The sequence below is a fragment of the Simochromis diagramma genome, unplaced genomic scaffold, assembly GCF_900408965.1.
Source record: "Simochromis diagramma unplaced genomic scaffold, fSimDia1.1 OVJJ01000463.1, whole genome shotgun sequence".
Lineage (NCBI taxonomy): Eukaryota > Metazoa > Chordata > Actinopteri > Cichliformes > Cichlidae > Simochromis > Simochromis diagramma.
In genome coordinates, this window is record NW_024386941.1 from 3,218,574 (window position 1) to 3,242,128 (window position 23,555).

Sequence of the window (23,555 nt, forward strand, 5' to 3'; positions counted from 1 at the left end):
GCTGAAATGATGTTTCTTTGTTTGATTAACGCAAGCTTTTGTGTGCACATTTTAAAACAGACACTGATATCGTGTTGGATCTGAGTTGTACTAATATCAAAAGATCATTTTTCATATTTGCTGCCATCAGATATATAGCTTTAATTGATTTAAAGTGCAGATTCTGTACACCCTGCCACACAAATGGCAACGGCAAATTTGTAAGGTTTTAACGAGGCTATTCATCAGTATCAGCAGTAATTCAGTCCTTACTGCTGGCACATAGTCTGCTGTTTTCCTCAGCCTTTTTTTACTTTAATTTTTTAGCCACATAGTAAGGTAGCCACAGTTGCTCTTGGCATCAGTATTAACTTTACAGATAAATTTTTAGTTTAGAAAAAAATCGACTCATCCATCATTGAGGTGTGTTGTAGCAATTATTGTGGAGGTCAAAGTGCTGTTATTATGATTCTACCAAAGAATAAGGTTCTATAAATTAAAGGACACTCTGCCTCTCTACAACAGCAGAATTCATCCTGCACGTGCTCTCTGCTAGCAGGACTCTCTGTTCCCTGTAAAGAAATCCTCTTTGCCAAAGGCATGTGAGGCTCAAGGCTCAGACTATCTCAAGAAAAATGAGAGTCACAGATTTGAAATTTCCTTTTGGTCAGACTAGGTGAAGAAGTGTGATCATTTCTTGTGATGCTAGGCCTCCATACAGAGAGATCAGCACTTTCCTTGGCTCACATCAATGCTAAGTGAATAAGAACAAATGTGAAAATTCGGCCTGCTTACGTAAAACGGGCCATGTTGCTTTCTTCTGGGCAGCGAGCTCAACTCTGCCTGCAGAGAGTGTAAATGTTCTAGGTTCCCTCGCTGCCACCACATACTGGCAGCTACTACCCCGCCTGCTAACAGGATTATCCCCTGAGCTGCACTTACTTCAACAAAGTTATCAAGTTTAAAAACAGTCTCCTGGTGGCTTTTGTGATATCAAAGGATTGGTCCTCAACTTTGACAGGTTAATTAATAGTCAAGTTTTGCACTGCATCCCTCGAGGCTTGCTCGTCTTATGCCAGTTAAACACATTCACTGCAGAAAAGTTTATATTAATAGACTGCACTTGATATACTGGTGATTCAGCCACATGTTCAGTCCATGTGAGAATTTAATAAGTTCAATGTCTAAACAGGTGGCAGAGCGTGTTTAACTAAATAACGGCACACGGCGAACTATATTTCATTATCATAATGCATCAAATTAGCCTCATTAAAGGCTTGTGAAATGTGTAGCAGGGTGAGAATTAACATTTGTGTAATGTACCAAGGTGTAATGTAGATATGAAAATCTTCACAGTCCGAGGTGGTAGGAACATGAATATAAGGGAAGGTAACATAAGTGTGCTGTGGTTTGAGATGCAGCGCTAGATAATATTATCCACAATAGACTGTGTATAAAACAAACGCAAAAAATAAACACAAAATATTCCCTTTATTTTTTTTCTACCTTAAGACTACACAGGGTCACTGATGTAGCTCTAAGAGGTATCTACATTTGCATTTTATTTACAGCTCACTTTGATGTCCTCATATTTACACAGTCAAATAGAAGCGCTAAAAACACAGTGTTGAGAACAAACCAAAACTCGAAATGAGTCAACTTTAGAAAAAGATACAGTCTTCTGACGCAACAATTCTCAGTGCAATATTCCACAATGCAAATATCCATCATTCATATTATGTAGAACATACATATATAGTTTTTATTTTTGTTTTTTGAAAAATGTAAATGAATCGACCAGGAGCAGGAAAAAAAAAAAAACCACCCATGTCCTTTTCACTTTTTCACTTGAGACACTCAATCATGCTCTCGTCACACGAACATGTTCAAATGTTTTGTGGGAAAATTAGCAAGTCAAGAGTGTGTAGTGGCTTGGCATAGTTCAACAGCTAACTGAATTTAAATCAATATCACGATTTCCAAAATAGTCTTGACTCTGCGTCCGTTTTCAGATAAAGAAACATTAAGTTGTCCCTTGCATTGCCCACCGAGAGAGATGCATGGGAGTTAAAATGTGATCACGAGAGTTATTTTCAAGGTTGCCATGTATAGACGACCTTTAGTCTGTAAACGGGAAGTAGTACACCTGCAGGTCTAATGCATTTCAGCCAGCCATGGGACCAAGCGGAGCCCTATCCTGGAGAATGAAAGCACTTTCAAAGCTGACCTGCAGGCAGCCCTTTGGGCAAAGGCAATTTGTATCTTTCATCTCACCCACAACACAACGCAAAGCCCATCTATCTCAACAGCCAATATGTTAATGTACCGTGTATCACTGATGAGATTAGCCACTGACCCTCTTTGTAGCCTCACTTTTATAAAGTATTTTTATCCCGAGCTTTATGTGACTGGACATTGTGATGAGGAATACTGACTTAAGATCACTGATAAACAAAAAGAGCCTTTTATATGCAACCGAGATCAGCAAAATGCATGTGGTCTGATGAAAAACACAGTAATTGATTTAACTAAACCACCTTTCATAGTTTATTCCATGTGTTCAAACACCCTTAAGCGTTGTTCAAGTACAACAATTAACAATAAAAGGGACAACAGTTCACATTTTCTTAAAATTCACATTTGTTATACTGTTAATTCATATAGCTATTTATAAAACAAAACTAAAAGATAACCCCAAACCATTCCTGTAAAATACCTTTTGTAGTTTAATACAGACATTAATTCCACAGTATTTTCTCACAGGGTTGGCTTTTCGCTGTTTTTATAATCGAGTTGTTTGACCACAGTCAAAAGAAGCAGAGAAGAATTTATTCGCTTTTCATTTTGTTCATAGAGAAAAAAAAAACAACGTCCGGTTATAAAATAAAATACACACCAAATAAAAAAAAGTGACCTCACATCCCTTTGTTGGCTCCACCACATACAATTTAAGCTTAATTAAGCAGTTTTGCTAATTTTAAAGTTCATAAAAAAGGCCAACATGCACAGTCACGGTGCACCGAAGCCTTCCAAGCTAAGACCACAAATGAGTATCGAGCTTCCTCTTTAAAAAATTACAAGACATCACACAAATGAAGGTGCTTTGACAAGTTCAGCTGGGTTCTGATGAAGGGCTCTACCGCCAACAGAAATCTCTCTCATTATTTATGGATGACTGGGGCTATGACGGTTTCAAGTATAAAAAAGAAGTGATTAAAAGAGAAGGAATCTCCTTGGCTGAGGCGCAGAAAAAGGCAGAATAGAGCAAGCTTGTGAATAACAATCTGCAAGTCTGGCAGCAGAGTGAGCCAGTGAACATAATGCATTACCAATACTCCTCTTGGATTCCTTTGAACAGAATCACCAACAGGGATGAGGAAATGGAGTCACAAGACATCACAAATTTTCATCCTCTAGCAGCCGCACTTGGAGAGCAAAGACTGTTAAAGAATCTTCAAAAGGAGAAGGGCACTCTTCTATTAATACAGTGCAACTGATTGCAACCATGTTGTTTTCTTTTTTCAGTATATTAAAAACCAAGTTGAGCACAGTCAAAGAAAAAAAACATGTGGTCATGTACACAACTGTCTTTGGCAAGAAGTCCCATGTCCTACATCTGAGTCAGTCACTCGAGAGCCTCGTGTTCATGTCACCTTCGGCCCATTTCACTCTGTCTCATGAAATGAATGTTGTTGACACTGTCTGCCAGCTCAGGGTATTGGTCAACTGAAACCATGTAATATCCATCGTAGCCTTGCACCTTCCCTGAACCTAGGAGCTGCTGCTTCTCTCCTTCAGTCCAGGTTCGTGAGCCCTCTTCTCCATCCCTCAGTCTCTGGCGCTCTCGGGCCCAAGCTTGGGCGACAGCTCTCTGCCGAGCCAGCTCCAACACACGGGCTTTCTCCTCATCCACGCTACTGCCATAACGAGTATTCAGACACAGAGCGCCATACTGTAGCTGAATGTCAGTAATGCGCCTAGTCCTGCCATTGACAACAGTGTTGACCTGAGACACTGTGACATTGACGCCATTCTCTAGTGTACGTCGGCCCACTGTCATACCAATAAGGGCCAGATCTCCCTCCACTGAGCCCAGTTTGACAAAGTAGTGGGTATCCATTCCCATGATAGTGAAGTGGAGGTTTTCAAGGTAGAATGCATCGTTCAGAACTGCAGCCATGCGACGGCCATCTTCATTGGCCAAGCTGATGATGTCAGCGCTGATGCGACCATCTCTGATAGCAAATTTGACCCCCTTGCCAAAGATTGAGCCACCAGAAGCAAAGATCTTTTTATCTTCCGTCTGAGGGCATCCAGCACTTTTGGCTCTGTAGATCTGGCCAAAACGTTCCAGTTTTACAAAGGCCTTCAGCTGCCTCTGAACTTCACACTGAACACCCAGCAAAGACTGCAAAAAAACCACAAAGACAATACTGTTAAGTTACGCAGCCCCCGCAACAGCTTCATACACTCAAATATATATTTTTGCTCATTCTCTGAGAAAGAGCTTGTTTGAAATCGTTCTTGCGGATATTTCCCAAATATTCACTCGTGATTGCTTCACATTTTGATTTGTAATCTTTATCCTTATCCTACTTTGCATGTGGAATAAGGAGCACAGTCTGATTTCAGATACATCCTTTTCAAATCTGAGATTCATACTGCTTCATTAACACTTCAAACATTTCAAACTCAGTGCTGTGACTACACAGCATGAGCGATTCTTTTTATATTAACATGAGACTGACTGAGGAACATTTGACACTAAATAAAGTGTAAAGTATACACTACAATGTACACTATATATATATATATATACCTTGTGAGTAGGTGCGTGTGCATTCCTTCTTTTTTAATTAGACATCTTTATAATGTTACATGTTGAAAATAACAATGAAAATGCCTTTATTATTGGCACATAAATCCATAATGCTTTGATGCTGTGAATGATGCAGCTTCAAAGCATCGCAGCTGCCCCTACCTTGACACATAGTTAAGGTAGGGGCAGAGGTGTTTGTCAGCAAATGCAAATCTCCCTGATCATTTATGACAGGCATGATATTTTGAAAAAGGGTGAAACAGTCATGCTGTGCCAAATATGAAACGGGAATCTGCTGGTAACTAGTGTATATTGTTCCTTAAGGGTTTACAAATGTGTACATACCATACCGCTTTCAGCCAAAATTAATACTTTGTCCTAATGCTACTTGACAAGAGATATTTGTCAGGAAGAAAGAAGCATGTTAAAAAGAGAAGAATGAAATTAAATGGAAGCCAGCCAACACCACAGTGAGACAGCTGCCTGAACGTATCTAAGCAGCAGAAAAAAAAGCTCTCAAGCATCGCGCCTTCTTGCCATCGCCTAAGATAAGAGGTTGTGAACATCCTGAGGAATTTTTGTCAACCAGTCACATCTAAAGTTTCCCTGACAGTTTCTAATTCCGTCTCTCTGTGCTTTTGTTAAAGGATGGCTAAGGGTTGGAAGACTGGGTGGGGCTGAGAAATGAAGAGCAGGCTGCAGTGACCGGCATATCTGCCTGTTCTTTCATGTGACACCACAACCTGCTTCAAGAGGAAACAAAAACGGGGGTGGGGGCAGCTGTACTGTAGGGCCCCCAGGGAATCATTGCCTGGGGGTACGCTTCACACCATGCCACTCCATGTTTGTTTACCGTGCCAGTATGTGACACGGTCAGCTGTCCCAGGGCAGAAGAGGAACAGGGGGCAATGTCCTCCACTTTACTAAAGCAGCCTCCCAGGACACTCCCAGAGAGGCATCATTCACATAGCATGCTGTGCAATCAGCCTCCAGCACGAGCCGAAATGAAAGATCAAGCCTTGTGCAGCACACAGCTCATCTCTCTGGCCCCCTCACAGCATTTTTCAATCTGTGGTGGATTCAGCAGCATGGTGAAATAGGGGCTTAAATGGAACAAGATAGAAAGGCAGGCATGAATAAAATAAAGTTTTAAAAAAGCCATTTGTACAAGACATAGCATGTACTGTTTTAAAGTTGCACTGCACCTAATTGGGCCGGTGTGTCCATCTGCAGTGGGGATCAAATGCATTAAACGCCTAAGAATACCATTTTGGAAGCAGGAATTCTAGATAAGAATAACACGCTTCAACATACACAGGAAAACAACTAATTATCTCAAACCTTCCTTACATATTATTTATAGTACATACTCAGAGGTGTGCTGAAGGCAAAACTCCTTCACACAATCTTGCAATCGAGGCATACTTTCTATTTAAAGATATACTAAAGTCTGTTATGGGTATTTTTGAATATGTAATTGAAAGGCTGAGTCTGTAGATAAAACATGTCCTTTCAGTTATATTATTAATAAAATGGACCTACTTATGTTTAATACTTCAGAGGGAAGTAAACATAGATGAGCTGAATATAGTCTCATATATGACTAATTTAATTTTAGCATATTGAAAGTCCTTCTATCCTTCTAAGAGTGTTTTTGAGAAACCGATGGTAAAAAATTTAAGCCACCAGATGTCTGATTTTCTTAGCAGTTAAAGCAATCAGAAGTGCATCTGTGTTTCTGAAAGAGAGTTGCATTTATCGTCTGTAATCTACAACGCAATTCCCTCAGATCCCCGCGGATCTACACTTAGGCACTGAAATACCTGCAGTGTCTTTTGTTGCTCATTTATAGATTGGCACCTTTGGAGAGTTCAGAGGTTTCTTTGTGGAATGTCAGCCACAAGCTTTATGCACGAGTTAGTCCCAGGGGTTCTGACAACAACCCTTTCAAAACAGTTTACGTTAGATGAAGAAATAACTGGGATTGTTATAGATTTACACTACGCATATATGATGTGTAACATTACAATAGGAATAAGTATTTCATCTCCAGTGTAATTGACTAAAGTGTTGCTGAAATGCCTGAGATAATTCCTTTTTTGATTACGAATACTTTTAAAGGACTCATGTGAGCAGGAGCACTTATTAACTATTCATTTGCAAATTACAAATTTTGCATTTGTTTCTATTCACAGTAAATTTGAAAATCTTCACCTTTAGTGTCATAGAATAAATATTGATGGATAAATTCTGAAATAAATGGGACACCAACTAAAACATCACTCAGACATTTATAAGTTGTTAAGAGCTAAATACTGCATGACAGTTTATAGTAACAGTGGGGGTTTTTTGCCAGTTTTTTGTGTATCCATGTTTATTAGTCTGCTGGTCAGATCAGAGAATCTTCCATCACCCCAGTAGCTTTTAGACTTACAAATAGATGAGAAGACATTCTAACCAATACCGGCTATGTTAAGGTTGCAGCCAGAGTGTAATGCAACATGAATCTTCCCTCTTGATGGGTGGCATTCACTAGTCTAGCTGTAACCAAACCCAAGAACAACAGTGGCCTGTTCAATAATTCAGGTGAGTTGGGGGCAACTTAAAAGGCCTGATAAAAGCGAGAATCAAAGCATGTCTACTACTTCTCAGACCTTGGCTAACAGTGTAAGGCTGAGATGAAATCAATGGCCAGTGGTGGAAGAAAGGGAGAGTGAATTTTCCTAATGGCAGGACAATTACAAGAGCTATTTAGCCTGACCCCATTCCCCAAGATGAGGACTAGGGAAGCAACCAGCATACCGGGCGATGTTTTGGCCTGATAGCTGCCAGCTCCTTTGGGAGTCTGGCTACATAGACTCTGCCCATTTGCTAATGATGTTGGAAAGGAGAGGGGCAGAAGTACAAAGCGATCCGAGGTAAGGTGAAAAGTGGGATAAGTAAGGATGACTACCTTGGTGCTATCCCATTCCTGCGTCTTGATCTGGGTGCGAACTAATTCGTAGGATGGCTCCATGGCCTCTGTGCTTGGTTTGCGGTAGCCGGGGATAACGTTGTACAGCTGGAAGCCAAAGGTCACCAACCAGCTGTTCACATCTGCGGGGGAAGGGTAAAAAAAAAATGATATACATATTCTATTAGTAGACACAATCGTTTGTGGCTTCAGAGGAACTGTGAAGAACTGTGAGAATTAATTTGTTGAATCTGAACAGTTGACATTTTGTGGGCGAGACTGTTTCCATGAAACGCTCCTACCTCGGCCAGACCGCTTGATTTGTTTGTGATAGTGGAAAGCTATGCTAAACACTCAAGATAGTTGCGATAATTCGTGTCCACTCCTGCAGGTGCCACACTAATGACACGCAGTTGGGTTACAGAAATGCCAAGTGACATCTGAGAGTGCCTGCTGTGCTGATAATTATATTCAGTAATTTGGTGTCATTTCAAGGCAGCCAAGACTTCAACACGAGATATTTTGAAGACTCAGCGGGCTCCTCTGCATTAATTTCTCTCTAATGAGATGCTGAAAGAGAGGAAAGTGACGTGTCTGAGATTTAAATACATCCAATCATGATAATGTGGTTCTTCTAATAGCAGCCACCGACACTGTGGTTATAGGTGCTGCTGCAGTCCCCTATAGCATGCTGTCATATTTTATGAATATCACAGAGAAGGCTACAGGTCTTAAGAGAAGCAAAGCCTGTCCAACCTGATCGATTTCTTTCTCGCGCCCTTCCATGTGTTTGTTACAGACAGCATCATTGCTGTGACACTCGGGGTGCAAGTCTCTCACACATTGCCGCTGCCACATTGTGGCACCTGACAAAGCTTTTTTAAATATGAATTTGTTTGAGGACAATGAAAGGACCCTGGCAATTTAGTGAGAGGAATGTAAATGTCACTGCTATCAATCACAATTGAGGCAAACCCACTACAATATATCTATCTAACAGTCTATTTAGCATTAAAATGCCATTGAGCCCCTAATGGTGGACTATGATGCTGAATGCCTTTGTGTTTGCAAAAAGTGACTACTCCGTCTCTCGGTATTGTCTTCAGGTTATTAAAGGATAAAGAATAAAAGGTAAACACATTATTATTCCTCCACAAAAAGGCATTATGGAGTAAATATAATGCAGCATGAACACATGAGAACTTATACATTCATTTATGACAGAGATCCAGCTACTGCTTGGTTTAACCACAAGGTTTTCACTGAGTATGTTGTTTTCCTTCCGGCAAAAGAGGTTGATACAACCAACAAAGATTTGTATGGTTTGTATGGATCCATTGTGCTCACCTTCTCCACCGAGGTGCTTTCACTGCCATTTACCCCCTCCCCTCCACAAAGAACCAGGATATTTCTGGAAAAGGACCTGAATGCTAAACAACAGAAAGGGCTTGGCCGTATAGCATTGTTCCCTTCGAGCATTTTCAGAGTGATAGCTACTGGGCACGTACATAAGCAAGTATACACGAACACACATACACGAAACCCCCCCACACCTCAGTTTCCCAGCAAGTGAGTGCTTAAAATCCTCCCAAGCACACTGCTTTTGAATTTAATTCTGGCAGGGTATGTTCTTCCAGTTGTGTGAGGTTGTTAAGAATAAAAACATAACAAATTTGACAGAAAAACCTGGAATAACTATTGTGCGCTTCAAGCAACAACAGTCATACACAGGAATGAAGGCTAATATTTGCTTGCTCTCCACAACCAAGTTATAAGCATAACTGATTGCTTTAGCAGGACTCACGTAAATACTGTCAACTGCTATTTATATTCAATTATTTGGATACAACTGAAAGTATTTTAAGTCCTACTCACTTTCACTTAGAATTGTTACAGGAAGATTCAGAGAAAATCTTGCTTTTGAGCATCAACAGAAGCAGACTGCACTCAAATCATTTTCTGATAGAAAGTTATAATTCCACAGTAAGTCCTCTTCTTTATGTTTGCAATGTTTCCACAGATTGCCTACATTTTTTAAAGACATTCATTTAAAGGTTATGATACTTAAAATGAATGCCTCTTTGTTTGATCATCAGTAGAATCCAGCGAAACCGCACTGAAGCTAACTTCCTGTCCTCTAAGGTTAGGTGGACTTGCGCTTTATTTTTTCTTAAAATTTAATCTTCTAAAGCCATAAAGCATATAAAGTCTGTTAAAAGAACTTACCTGTCATGTAGCACTTTATCTCCTCGTTATTGCTGAGAGGATTATTATTCTTGAACATGTACAAGTTGAATGGCACAATGTGGTTGCTGTTGAGACGTTTCCAGATCTCGTGGTCAGGTGTTGTCCAGCGGCCAGCAAGGACATCATAATCCCGCCTGCCCATGTGGACCAGTTTGCTAAGAGGCTCATACAGGCCTCCTTGGTAGCCTATTATGAGCTGCAAACTGGGGTTGGTGTCAAGGTAAACTTCTCCAAAAGCCGTATGGAGGATCTGCTTGATCATGATGCCTGATCCACTGAACACAGCCAGTGGCGTGCCTATGTTATCACACGCCACGTAAAACTCATCCCCACTGCTTAGCTCCATGGCAAACAGATGTCCCTGCAGGTCATAATACAGTGAGGTGATCTCAGAGCTGGAGTGATTGTACATATGGGTGACCCTAGTGGGGCTGGACAACTCAGCATAGAAGAACTGCAGGTGCTGGCCCCTGCTGCTTCTGCTGGACACCCTCCTGCCGAGGCCATCGTAACGGTATTCGATGCTCCAGCCGCTCACTTTGTTGTACACTTTAACAAGCAGGCCAGCAGAATTATACTCAAAATAGTCATTCCCTCGCTGCTTAAGAAAACCGTCCTCATCCATCCTATACTGAGTATCTCCCAAGCGAGTAATGCGGTCCCTGATGTCATAGCGTAGTGGTGTGAGGCGTGCGCTGTTTCCAGGGCTGAGAAGGTGTAAGTTGCCATTAAGGTCATAGCTGTACCTCCACAGAGGCTTGTCATTGATGGAGACCACTTGAAGTTGACCGTCAGCATCGTACTCGTATGTGTAGCGTGTCGTGTTGGCATAAGGCCCAACCTTTAGCTCCTTGGCCACCACTCGCCCCATATTGTCATACTGCACCATCATCCAGTACATGAGTGAGCGGAAGATCTCATATTGGACTTCCTTCACTCGCCCGTAGGCATCAAAGTGTTTGGTGTGGGTCATCACTGCTGTGGTTATAATTTGATTTATGTCATAATAGATAACTCCAAATTTACCAAACTGCTCTGTTTTGCCAGATACGTCATCGTAACGATACAAGTCAATTGGCAGCGGTTTCTCATTTATGACAGCCTGCATGCTAGTGACGCGGAAACTGTTGTCATACACATAGTCAAACCTAGCGTTCACCATGCCCTCTTCGCTGAATCTGAAAATCTGCCTGTCAATCAGCGGACCAATCTGACGGTAGCGAATGGTGCAGGTAAAGCCTTCACTCTGCAAGTTGACGGTCTTTAGCATGCCTGCCACTTCATCATAGGAAAAACCAATTCGAGTGGTGTCATAGAGAATCTCCAGAAGCTTAGCAAGCTTTCCATATTTGTAGATGATCCTGCGGCCTGTACCCAGATAGGTGGTCTGCAGCAACTGTCCATCCTCACTGTAGTCCTGGAGCACTGAAGCGTTACCTTCAGGGGGCCGGTAGGTGTTTCTGTAGTAACCAATGGAGCGGGAGGTCTCTAGAGTCTGCCGTGCTACGTTGGGCATGGTCACAGAGGAGAGCCGATCATTTTTGTCAAATTCAAAGATATACTGCCTTTGGCTGTAGAGCAGCAGCACCATGGACTAATGAGAAGAAGAAACAGAGGATTTTTTTGTGTTATATTAATAAATTGTAAGACTGACTGCATTCAAATGCTTCAGTCTGATATATTTTCTGTTACATAAACACACAGTCCTAAAAGCTGTTACAGAAGCACAATGTCTGACACAATAAGACAAGATAGAGATTAATTAGAAAATTGCTACCGTTATAACGTCTAATACCAATAACACAAAATGACATGCAATTTGTCTAAAGCGATAAATATTACGCAAGTTTGTGTCAGTCCAAATCTAATTTCCATCATGAACACAGAGTTGCTGATACTCCACTGAAATTAAGATTTCCTTAAGAGATGATTTCACAAGCTGCTTCTATTTTGCTCATTTGTCAGATCTTTTAATCCAAACAGTAGGAAGCCAAATTTTCTCACCTAAGCAAATCTAAAATTTACATCTGTGCCTGTCTTAGACCAATAAATGATGAGGTTGTAAAGCTGTCACAACAGGCGGCATCGAGAAATTGCTCAGAGGTTGCTATGACTAAAGACTATTAACAAGGTGACTGACTGCTGTTCATATTATATGCCTAAGCTACAGAATAACAGCTCCTCACCTCACCCAAACAGTCTTGCCTTCAATTAGTCAGAAGAAAGTGACATTTCACTCTGTTCTTTTCATCAGAGCTATTTCAGGCTGAACTTTGCTGTCAGACTTTGGTAACAAAGTATGTCTTCAATGCACCAGACACTTTAATTACATTTTGGCTGATATCTATTCCAGAGCCTGATAGTGCAACACAAACACTTCTGTATTATTACAAGTTAACTTTTAACTCCAGTCTAAAATCTCATAACAAGTTTCTTACACAAACATACCTTTTACACTTTATCTGTAGAGCATGCCTCCAATATTATATTACATTTTTTATCTTTAAACTATTTAATCATTATTACAGTTCAACCAATTCGTACCTTCTCAAGATAAGTGTAGCTCCAAGATTTACCATCAGCAAATATCTGGGAGGTGATTCTGCCGTTCTGGTCGTATTCCATGCGCACCGACATCGTGCCTCTTTGGATACCTGCCACATGGCCTCCAGGAGAGTAGGTGACATTGACTCCATTCAGTCGACTGCTCGGTGCCCACAATGTGGGGCGACCGGCATGGTCATAGTGGATCCGTAACGTAAACTTCCTGTGGTCATCGTAGACCTTTTCTGTTCTGGTGATTCGATCGAAATCCAACGATAGGAGGTTTCTGTTATGAACCTATAGGAGGGAACGCAGGGAGTTAGGAACACTTTATATAGCTACAGAAAATTCACCAACGGGAATAGACACTTTAAAAAGTTTGAAATTATTGAGAGGAATTGGTGCATTACTCTTCTGAGGTGGAACATTGGGAGGAGACCTTTAATCACAAAGTGATTATTTTTATATTCTTCTTTTCATAGCTTTTAATTACAAAAGTGGAGCTCTATCTCAGGACTGCAGGAGCCAGCGGAGTAATGAAATTGTAAGAATTACCACATTTCTTTGTTTGTGTCTTAGCCCGAGTATGCCTATTCAAGCAAGAAACATTAGAGTCACATTGATCATTAAATTCATTTTTAATGCTTACTGGGAAGAATTACCAGGCACAGATGACTCTCATTCTATTTTGCCTTTGCGTAAATTGGAAAAGAGAAAGAAAATCAGTTAATCTTCTTTATGACTGAACATTGTTTAAGTGACACAGCTCTTCTGAATGTATCAGGCTTAAAACGGTGACCTTTGCTTTCAGAGCAAAACAACACTGCTCTGAAGACTGCAGGCTTTATGAGGCAGCTTCTGTGCTTTAGCCAAAAAGATCAAGCAGCAGCCCTGGCATTCTGTTTCTCTGTCAGCAGCCTCCATAAACAGAAGCTACAGAAGCAAAAAAAAATAAAACAAAGAGAAGATAACAGCTTAGATTGCAGGTCAGAGCAGATCTCTGCAAAAAAAGCATTGTTTTAAACACCATCTGGAACTTTTTGTAAAATGGGTCTTCAGAGGTCTCTGGCTGTAATTAAAACTACACCTCTGTTTCTGTAATATTTATGATCTTTTTTTCTTATTAATCTTCAGAGTGTTTCTTCAGGTGTGCTATCATTTGGCTTAGTAAAATGCTTGGCAAGGCTTAAAAACATCTTAAAATGCCTCAGAAGGCTGCTTCTGGCTACTTTCCAGATACATCCCACAGAGCAGGTCACACAGGGATTGCTGAGAAAGCTCACTTTTTCAATCTCACATTGAGGAAAGCATGCTTAGGTCTCTCATCTGTGAAGGGACAATTACACCAGAGGCAATTATTGTCACTGATACCTAATTGAGAGGATTACTTTAAGTAAAACCAACAGAATCATGAGGAGCATAAATCCATGGATATTTGGAGTGGCGTAAACTATTTGAGACCTGAGACAGAAGGAGTGAACGTACATTGGATCTGGAAATAAGAACGTGTTCTTTCGTCTCCTTCGCCTTCAAACACTGTCATAACAAGTGTCACACTTCACTGAAATGACTACACCTTTCAGTTATTTTTTTTAAAAGAATACTAGTAAAGATCCCCGCTGCTCTTGTTAAATCTCTGCAGGCAGCAGAGAGCTGATGTCTTTCACAAAGAGTTCCCAGTGCTAGAATAAGGTTTGCCAAAGTCGCATGGCATAGAAGGAAAAAGTGTCCCATAACAGTGATCCCAAGTTCCCATGAGAATGGAAACCCACTCAAGGGGAGTTATTTCAAATAGAACATCACCTCTAAAATGAATTTCTCACAGAAAGTAAAAGAGTAGAAGCAAAAAAGAGACTTTTAAATTACACTCAAGATCATAACAATGATGTCTCAACCAATATCAAATACTATCTGTAAGTGTCCCTGTAAATATGTAAATGTCGATTCTCAGGTTTCATGACTACTCCAATTAATTTTTCTTTAATAGCAGCAGTTCTATTTATTGTCATGCTGCAATCAAAGATAATCCATTCCATGTTTTTGGTTTCTTTTTTGTGTATCTCCTTTGAACAAACAGCCAAACATTAGAAGCATCTTGTCATTGCTATCAATACTACATTCAAAAGGATGAAGATTCTTGCAAGAGTGGAGTGGCTCAAGAGTTCTTCATTAGTGTACATTAACGAAAAGCCTCAGGACATGAAAGGCACAGCACAACAAAAACACGTACGTGTTGTATCAAAGGAACAAATACAGTCAAGCAAAGTGGGGAAAAAAGACATCAGAAATATAAACACTCTCCCTTTTCTCCCCCCCAAAAAAAAAAGCTGTGAAGTCAGAGCCACATAGTTGTTTCTTCTACTCCTGTCCCCATGGATCTGTACTGTATTCAAGATCCTCCCCTCCCTCCAGCCGCGCACTGCCACACACTCACCCAGCCACCCACGTAATATCACTTGACATGTCACTCAAGGTCGCCCAATGATTCCAGCTCTGTTCATCCCTTCTGTTCGTGCCATTAGGCTGCTCCCATTTCCTATCTCACCCCTGGGGCCATTGTCTGTAACATACATTAGTAGCTTTCACTTCCAAAGGGACGACAAGGCCATTACATGAACAGCCAATGACAGACAAAGTGGCACCTTCCCATTAGCTGTGTTGCCTCACAGACAATGTGGAAGACAACTTAACCAAAGTAGCCATTTGCCTTACAAAGCCAAGGCAAAACAATAAAGGCCACCAGATGCAATTTAAATCAGTGTTGTGCGGGTTAATGCCTAAATCCTACATACTTTATGGACAAGCACTTTGAATTTGTTGCATTATGAGAGGAGACCTGTTGATATGCAATATGCGAGTAACTCTTAATTTTGATTTTAACGAGAAAGTATTTTATATGTTACAGGCTATTAATCAATCCATTTTCTTCCATTTATGTAATTTAGCATCGCTTGGTAGATGGAGCGTATTCCAGGTGTCATGGGGCAAAAGCCAAAGTATATTGTGGACGAACAGCCAATTTATCACAGACCTAAAGCAAAGTGAGAGAAACAGAACAATTCACATTCACACCCAAGGCCAGTTTAGAATAACTGATTCATCAAACACGCATGTCTTTGGACTGTGGGAAGTACAGAGAAAGAAGCCATGCAGGTAAAGGGACAACATGTAAATTCGAAACAGAAAGGCCAGCCAGTGGATTCAAACCCAGGACTTTGTTGTTGTGACCACTGTACTGCTCTGTTAGGATCTATACACAGACTGAAATCACTTTATTTAATCTACTTATGTCAAATTCAGATCAAAATTAGCCTACAAAAAATGTACCAGATTGTGTGTGTGGGTGGGCTTCTACAGCTATGGGTGAGAAGATACCATATGTTCCAGAAAGTCAAATCTGAGTAATACATCCATGAGTCTGATGGCCTATGATTAACTGATTTATAGCTGTGAGACAGAGCTCAAAACAGAGCTTTATTAATTATTTACTATAATAATTTGACATGTCATTGTATTGTCATGCGGCCAACTTAACTTATGCACAACAAACAACTGAGCTTTTGAGTTGCAGCTTCTATAGGAAAAAAAAATAGAGTTCACAATGAACCTGACACCATTAGATCTGCAGCTACATTTTTATTTCTTGTGAATTTGGATTTTTTTCTGGAGTTTGTGGTTTTTCGGCATAAATACTGCCCTATTTGAAGTAGCAGAATAACTACATGGACTGTAGCTGATGATTTGAGAAAATATGAAATAAGACACTAGACATTTAGCCTATGATGAAAAACCTTGCATAAAACCACGAGTGTCTCTTAGCAAGACAGCATGCTTACCCTTAATCTGCGTCCATACACAGTAACTTGGCCACGTGCCTGCTCCTTCCTCTGTCTCCACTCCACCAGGTTAAGGCCGTTGTCGATAGCCAGGGTTACGTTCCTCTTGCTGACTGTGGGGTTGACCGTACCAGCCAGCAGGTGGGGTTCAGTATACAGCGACACCTCCATACCATTGGCCAAAACTAGACGCAGCGAACCGTCCAAACCAATGAAGTAGCTGTTCCGAACTTGATCTAAGGACGGAGAGATGGGATGGAGAAAAACGAGTATGATTAGAAGGCAAGCAACAATCATAGCTTCTTGTAACTAAAGCAAGAGGACTAAATCTAATATCCATGTCAGTGAGGCGCAAACATAATGACCTGAAATGGCTGCTCAGCAAAAAGAAATCCTTTAGCAGCAGTATTTAACAGAACCACTGCAATAACGCAGTGGGTCTCTGACAACAAAGATCAATAGTGAGAGGTTTCACAGTGCCAGTAAAGCAAAGTTTTACAGCTGTTGCAGCAGCCTGGAGGATATGGAGGAATGAAAACTATCAAAAGCTGCTGGCTTGCCTGTGGCCAAAGAGAAGGCAGGGTGAGATACGCTCACACGCGCGCATGTGCACGCACACTTACACACACTCACCCACAAGGGATAGATCTGAGCCTGTCTGTTACTGTCCCTAGGTGACGGCAGCCTGTGTTCCAGCTCCAGACCAATGACTAATGTTTCCACTGAGCATCTCATATACATTCAGAGAATGTGTCCTTCTTGCCTCCTGTCAGTAGACTGACAGGGACCAGGATGAATGTGATTCTCAATATGAACAATAGAAAAATAATGGTTTGTCAGCCAGCACATTAGTTACTTGACTTCATTTAACAGAAAAAACGAACTCATACGCTGCAATTTCCTTGCGTTCATGTGTCATGTTCAAGTGGCTGTGACAATTTCTTCGCTGTGGACGCAGAACAACAATAAACACAACGTGTGGGGAAAGGCAGTTTTTTTTTTAAAAATCTTTTTCTTTTTCACAAAGCACCACAGGATGTGTTGTGCTGTTGCGACAAGAGAAACAGATAGAGGCATGACTGACCTTGTACTGGCCCTTGCCTCTTTACATCATACGGACACTTTAGGGGTTGACCAAAGACTACTGGGGCAGACCCTACCTAAAAGAGGCCTCAGAGACCAACAAAGCTCAAAATGCTGCAAAAGTAGTACACACACTCAGTTCAGCAATAGAAGGGGGAAAAATACTGGCTGTCATGAAATAAAGCAAACCATAACAATGCGGTTTGCTATAATTTCCTAATAGCTCACAGTGGCTTATATGTAAAACAGACTTGCATTTTTCTTCTATAAACAGCATTCTATGTGCAGTATCTTTAAGCTTTAAAAGCAAATAATTGCAACTTTTTATTATTTGGATATATTTTATTATCTTGTAATACACTTGATTATTTTTCTAGCTATAAAGCTTCTGCCCTTAATCCCTTAAATCTTAAAAGTTATCTGTTTCACAAAACTGTGATGATAGCTTGCTGAGAAGAGGGGACAAAAACAGCCAAATGAGCAGGAAAGAAACTCGAAGGCAGCACAGTCATATGCTATGTGATCACCCAGCTAACAAAGCAGACAATAGTGAATTAATTAACAGCAGATTTCCTGGCGCCACTTTCCTCACAGGCAGATGCCTAAGACAAGGTCACAACATGGAGGTGGCCACTCCGTTAAACAAAAAGTGAGAAACCAGAGATTGTCATCTCCCGTTTCAGACACAGCTTTGCGGTCAGTAGTCTAAGAAGGGATATGCTCAGAAACAGAAAGTAGAAGGGTGTATGCGTAACCCATCTTTAAAAAATTTAAAGTTGCTCCAGATTTAGTGAAGATAATATCAGATAGATATCAGACAGATACCAAAAACACCTAGAGGTGTTCAAAAACAGCCTTATCTCCTCATGAATCTTTCTCAGCAATTTTTTTAAAACCTTGAGGATCTTGTATGGACCACCGGCACTGTGTTTTATCGTTTATTTTTTTTGACAGAAAAATCAATATTTGTTTCATTTCTGTGAAGTGGAAGCTGCACTACACATGTTATTAAAAACAGAGAAGCACCTCTGTGAGTGATATTAACACAGCTAAGTCTGAGACGTGATGTCTTCAAACCCACAGATAAGATTTAAAATCTGATCATGTCTGGAGCAATCCAGACAGTGTTGCTTTTAATTCACATCTGTATCCGAGACACCTGCCTCGGCCTTATTGTCGAAAGATAAAGGCAAATGTGATTTGCACTGCCCAAATCAAAAAGAAAATACATTTAACAAAGTCAAAAGCTATGCACCTCTACAGAAAGTCATGTTTCAATTTTAAATTCAAAAGTAATTTACTGGCATGAAAGGAACACAGCACAAAATCAATACATATATTAAATCAATTAACGGAATGCAACATGCTTACTAAATATTTATATTATATGCACATATGTCTGTGTATGTCCAGATCACTGGACTATTTATTTATTAAACACTATTTATATATAACCCCCCTTTTTTTCTTTTTAAACTCTCATTCGGCTACAGAGTGGCAACCCAAAATATTCAGTGAGGCTGAGCCAGAAAGTGCCTGGCAGCTTCCAGGCAGCTTGAGCTCAAAGAAGGTCTTATCCTGAAGTGACAGTCCACAGAGACCTCTAAAATGCTCTTTGTCTAGTCCCTTAGCTTGCACCAGTTTCCCTTAGGGCTTCTGAGCGACTGCCCTCTACAATACATCCCTTTTTAAATCAGGAGAATGCAACACCTTCACAAAAATAAGGTAAGTAATAAAATCTATTTACAATCTCAAGTGCTATATGTACAGATAAGGGGGATACACTGTTGATTAATCAAATACTAGAACATAAGGTAATGGAAGTCAGAATATATGTAGATGAGAAAGAGTTTCTTAAAAATACTAACGGTACCTAGTCCCAGCTGTATAAATTAATATCAGGGACATAAGCAAAGTTAAAGCTTTTGGGACTTCACCTCGCAGAACAAACCCTAAAAAAAGAAACCGCTCTACTTACGGCCACCGTAAAAGAGACTCACCTTGCATAAGTGTGTAGAAGGTGCCAGAAGCTGACAGGTTAGTGGTGACGGTGATATCTTCTTTGTTGGAGCCCTCTGTCTGGATACGGACCGAGCTGTCTGCGTCTGTACGGTAGCTGCTCACTCGGCCCGTGGGGTAGGTGATGTTAGTCAGACGCCCATAGCTGTCATACCTACAAAGAAATAAGTTGATGTGAACCAAAGAAGGCAAAGAGGACCATGCCATCTGAAAACACAGATAAACAAGCACTATGCCTGAAACACAAACAATGCTGTGGTATTAAAAATTTACTAAGCCTTGTTGAGGTTTGTTAAATCATAAGGAAGCAATCATGATCATCAATGCAAGTCAGGTATGCATAAATGATTGTAGGTACATAAATGTGACTAATGAGTTGCTGTGTCATTCCAGATAAGCAGTGATTATGAGTTGTTCTCTGTAAGTGTTCTAGCATAAACTCTGCTAATGGTAATTATAGGTAGGGATTGGAAACTTTCCGCAGAGTCCGATATTTCCTCCGTGTTGTCACAAATTGAAGCAATGTGTCAACACAGGCAGTAAACACAGCAGCAAATCCATCAGTGCTGGCAACCTGAGGTAATACATGGGATTTCAGAGCTATCATCTTTAATCATCGAAGCACAATCAGCATAGCTTTTGAAAAATATCTCCTGCAATTTTCTATTCACAAACAAGGAGTGGGTGCACCAACAAACTAAGCAGCTTTGTCCTTTTCTAGCCCTTTCAACAAAATATGAATGGAGCGTTAATATCAATACTTCTCACTGCAACTTAAAAACAAGTATTCATTTTAATTCTATTCTAGCATCATATCACAACAGTAGTTACCTCAAGGCAATTTGTATAGCAAGGAAAAAACCCTACAATAATACGGAGAAAACCCCAACAATCAAATAAGCCCCTTTGAGCGAGCACTTAGCGACAGTGGGAAGGAAAAATATACTATAAATATGCAATAGGTTTTTTTAAAAAAATGATTAAGATGAGAAAGCAAACACCTTTTTTACATTTGGAAAACTGCTTATTAGCTTAAAAGATTAGTGATATTGCCTAATCTCATTATACAGCCTATGAAACAGGGGCGCTGAGGTGTGAATCCTTAGAGAGATGCAGCATCTTCCTAGCTTATAGATCAGTCAGTTCATCACATACAGGAACATGAGTGGCCAGATTGTTTCATTTTGCTCAGAGAGCACATCAGCATAGAACAATTTTAAATCTTTCAGATTTTCAGTGTTCCAGAATTGAAGCGAGTGAACGGTACATTACTTAGAAAGAAGACTTTTATCTGCACATTGAATACAGATTGGAAAGCCTCTTCGATGTTGCTGCCTGCCATAATAAAGCCTCTAATAAATGAGATGGCGGGTGCTGGTTTACAGATATTTCCTCAGCGCTGCCATCTCAAATATCCAATATGGAAAGGAAGAGTGGGAGAGGAATCATCTCCCAGAGATAAATGCTATCTGATCTCAACTGTACTAGGGACTGGGATTCATAGATACATTTCAAGCCAAGTCTTCCACTTCAGGAAATACTAAATAGCAGAGTAATTTATATCTAAGCCTTTGATTTCTTTTGATACTGCTCATATATTATCAGCAAGAAATTCTCCCTGTCCATCATGCAATCAAAAGTTTTTACAGTGAAAGCACTGTAAGTTATCTGCACCATACTACTTTTAATGGTTCCATTTATTTGACAAAGCGTTCCTGTTTGCCTTCACCTCTGCACAAAAGACTCAGTCCACAAGACAGAAATCTCATTCAAGAGCAACACTACAAGCCCCAGCTTGATCACTGACCCAAACTCTCTATGTCTCAATTAGGGCCTTAAGCTAGTTCCATTCCTTGAGCTCCACCGCTGAGCTCTAATGGTTTTGGCCTGCTTCAGCTCAGCTGCCTATTACTTTGCTTTCTTTCGACAAGAGGGGCACACAGGGGCAGGGTGCTCAGCAGAAGGACAGGAGCAGTTTCCCTCTGGTTGGCCACAAGTCTATTCGGATCGCATCACCTCTGTGTCACATGCTAGCTCTATGACCTTTCACGCTGGGCCCCAACAATAGGCTGAACACTTCATATCAGCATCACCCCCAGCATACCTAACTTCCGCTCATATTTTCAATTTGTCTTGCTGCCTGAGAATTTCTGAGCACGTGTGACTGATAACTTACAGATATAACTACAGAACATTTGCTAAAACCCAGTGGCTAAGGCACATTTTTTTTCTTCTACCGTCTTAAATAAACGATAAAAGAATATTTAGGTGTTTTATAATTCATCGTGATTTAGAATAACCCTTAAGCAGAAGCACTTATCATTACAACATAAATTTAAGGCCTGTGGACCGTTTGTGTGTGCAGTAACTGTTGTACAAATGTGGTTTCCAGGGGTTACAACAGAAAGACAGTGTGGCAGATGTCTTTTGTTCTCTAGTCAATCTATTGTTTTTTTTTTTTTCTTCGTTCATTCAAATTAATTTTGATCCACGAAGCATGGAATGTAAGTACACATTAATTAATATGGGTGAAATGATTAGCAGTGCACTTTGGTGGGCAGAGATAAATAGAGGTTCTGATGGTAGCAAATTACAGTTTTGACCCTCAGGTGATGAAATGACCTTTAAAGCTAATTATTCAAGAAAAACAAAACCCTGTTTATTGGGTGTAAAAAAAAAAAAAAGCATGGATCAAATGATTTGCTTGTAGGTAAATACAAAGCTTCATTGCTTAATTTGAAAGGGAAAGACAGGAAATGAAATAATACATGGACTTCATTTTATCCAAAGTATTTTGACATGTATAACAATTTTGTTTTACTCTACCAACATCACAACGTGTCTTATGAAGGCGGTGGGCCACCATGTGCTGCCAGAAGCTGTAAAATGTGTTCAACTAGGCTGCGATCGGGTGATTGCAAATGCCATATGATTATTATATGAATCATAAAATGGTCTTGCTGCTCAAACCCCTCAGTAGCCTCACATGCCTTATGGAGTGGAGCACTGTCATCCTATCACAGATCATTGTCATCATCATAAGACAAAAGTAACCACTCAGAATATCTTCTGCCTGTAAAAAATAATATATTATTATTTACCACAGTAAAATAACAATGTGGTGCATGAGCGATAGGTTTTATCACCTAAATCAGCGGCCCCCAATCTTTTTTGGACCACGTACTGGTTTAATGTCAGACAATATTTTCACGGACCAGCCTTTAAGGTGTCACGGAAAAACACAACAAAATAAAATGATACGACTAAGACAAAACTGTGGTATTTTGTAAATATAATAATTAACGTGAATCCACTGTGTAATTGTGTAACTTTATTAGCCGCGTCCTCCTGAAATACGCCAACAACATTGAGAGAAACATCCTCCTCTCTGCCCCTTAATGCTCTCTGGTCGCTATGGTAACGCGTAAACATTTCTTTCAAAATAAGACACACCATCCTTCCAGACCATCTCCAAGGCAAGCTTTCCCAGATGAATGTGCCTGATCCCATCTGCCGGTGCATCACTGACTTCCTGACGGACAGGAAGCAGCATGTGAGGCTGGGAAAGAATGTCTCGGACTCCCGGACCATCAGCACCGGCTCCCCTCAGGGCTGTGTTCTTTCTCCTCTGCTCTTCTCCCTGTACACCAACTGCTGCACCTCCACCCACCAGTCTGTCAAGCTAATCAAGTTTGCAGATGACACCACCGTTATTGGACTCATCTCGGACGGGGATGAGTCTGCCTACAGGAGGGAGGTTGAACGTCTGGTGTCCTGGTGCAGCCACAACAACCTGGTGCTGAATGCCCAGAAGACAGTGGAGATTATTGTGGACTTCAGGAAGCACACAGCTCTACCCCCCCCCCATCATCCTGTCTGACACCCCCATCACCTCTGTGGACTCATTCCGCTTCCTGGGTACCACCATCACCCAGGACCTGAAGTGGGAGCCCACCATCACCTCCGTCATTAAGAAAGCCCAGCAGAGGATGTACTTCCTGAGGCAGCTGAAGAAATTCAACATGCCAACACGGACGATGATGCAATTCTACACCGCAATCATCGAGTCCATCCT

The 23,555-nt window shown here is 40.7% G+C and overlaps 1 protein-coding gene across 15 annotated transcripts in view; it reads right to left on the reverse strand.

The window, feature by feature from the left end:
- Positions 1–2,345: 2,345 nt before the first annotated feature.
- Positions 2,346–23,555, reverse strand: part of tenm4 (teneurin transmembrane protein 4) — a 145,748-nt gene continuing 124,538 nt past the window's right edge. For all 15 annotated transcript variants that reach the window (XM_040037452.1, XM_040037450.1, XM_040037449.1 and 12 more), the window contains 6 exons: positions 19,462–19,634; positions 16,379–16,614; positions 12,543–12,839; positions 9,978–11,592; positions 7,752–7,894; positions 2,346–4,387 (listed from right to left, as the gene is read on the reverse strand). In XM_040037452.1, coding sequence (XP_039893386.1) covers positions 3,629–4,387; positions 7,752–7,894; positions 9,978–11,592; positions 12,543–12,839; positions 16,379–16,614; positions 19,462–19,634 — 3,223 coding nt within the window. In that variant the 3' untranslated portion in view covers positions 2,346–3,628. The remainder of the gene's footprint in view (positions 4,388–7,751; positions 7,895–9,977; positions 11,593–12,542; positions 12,840–16,378; positions 16,615–19,461; positions 19,635–23,555) is intronic.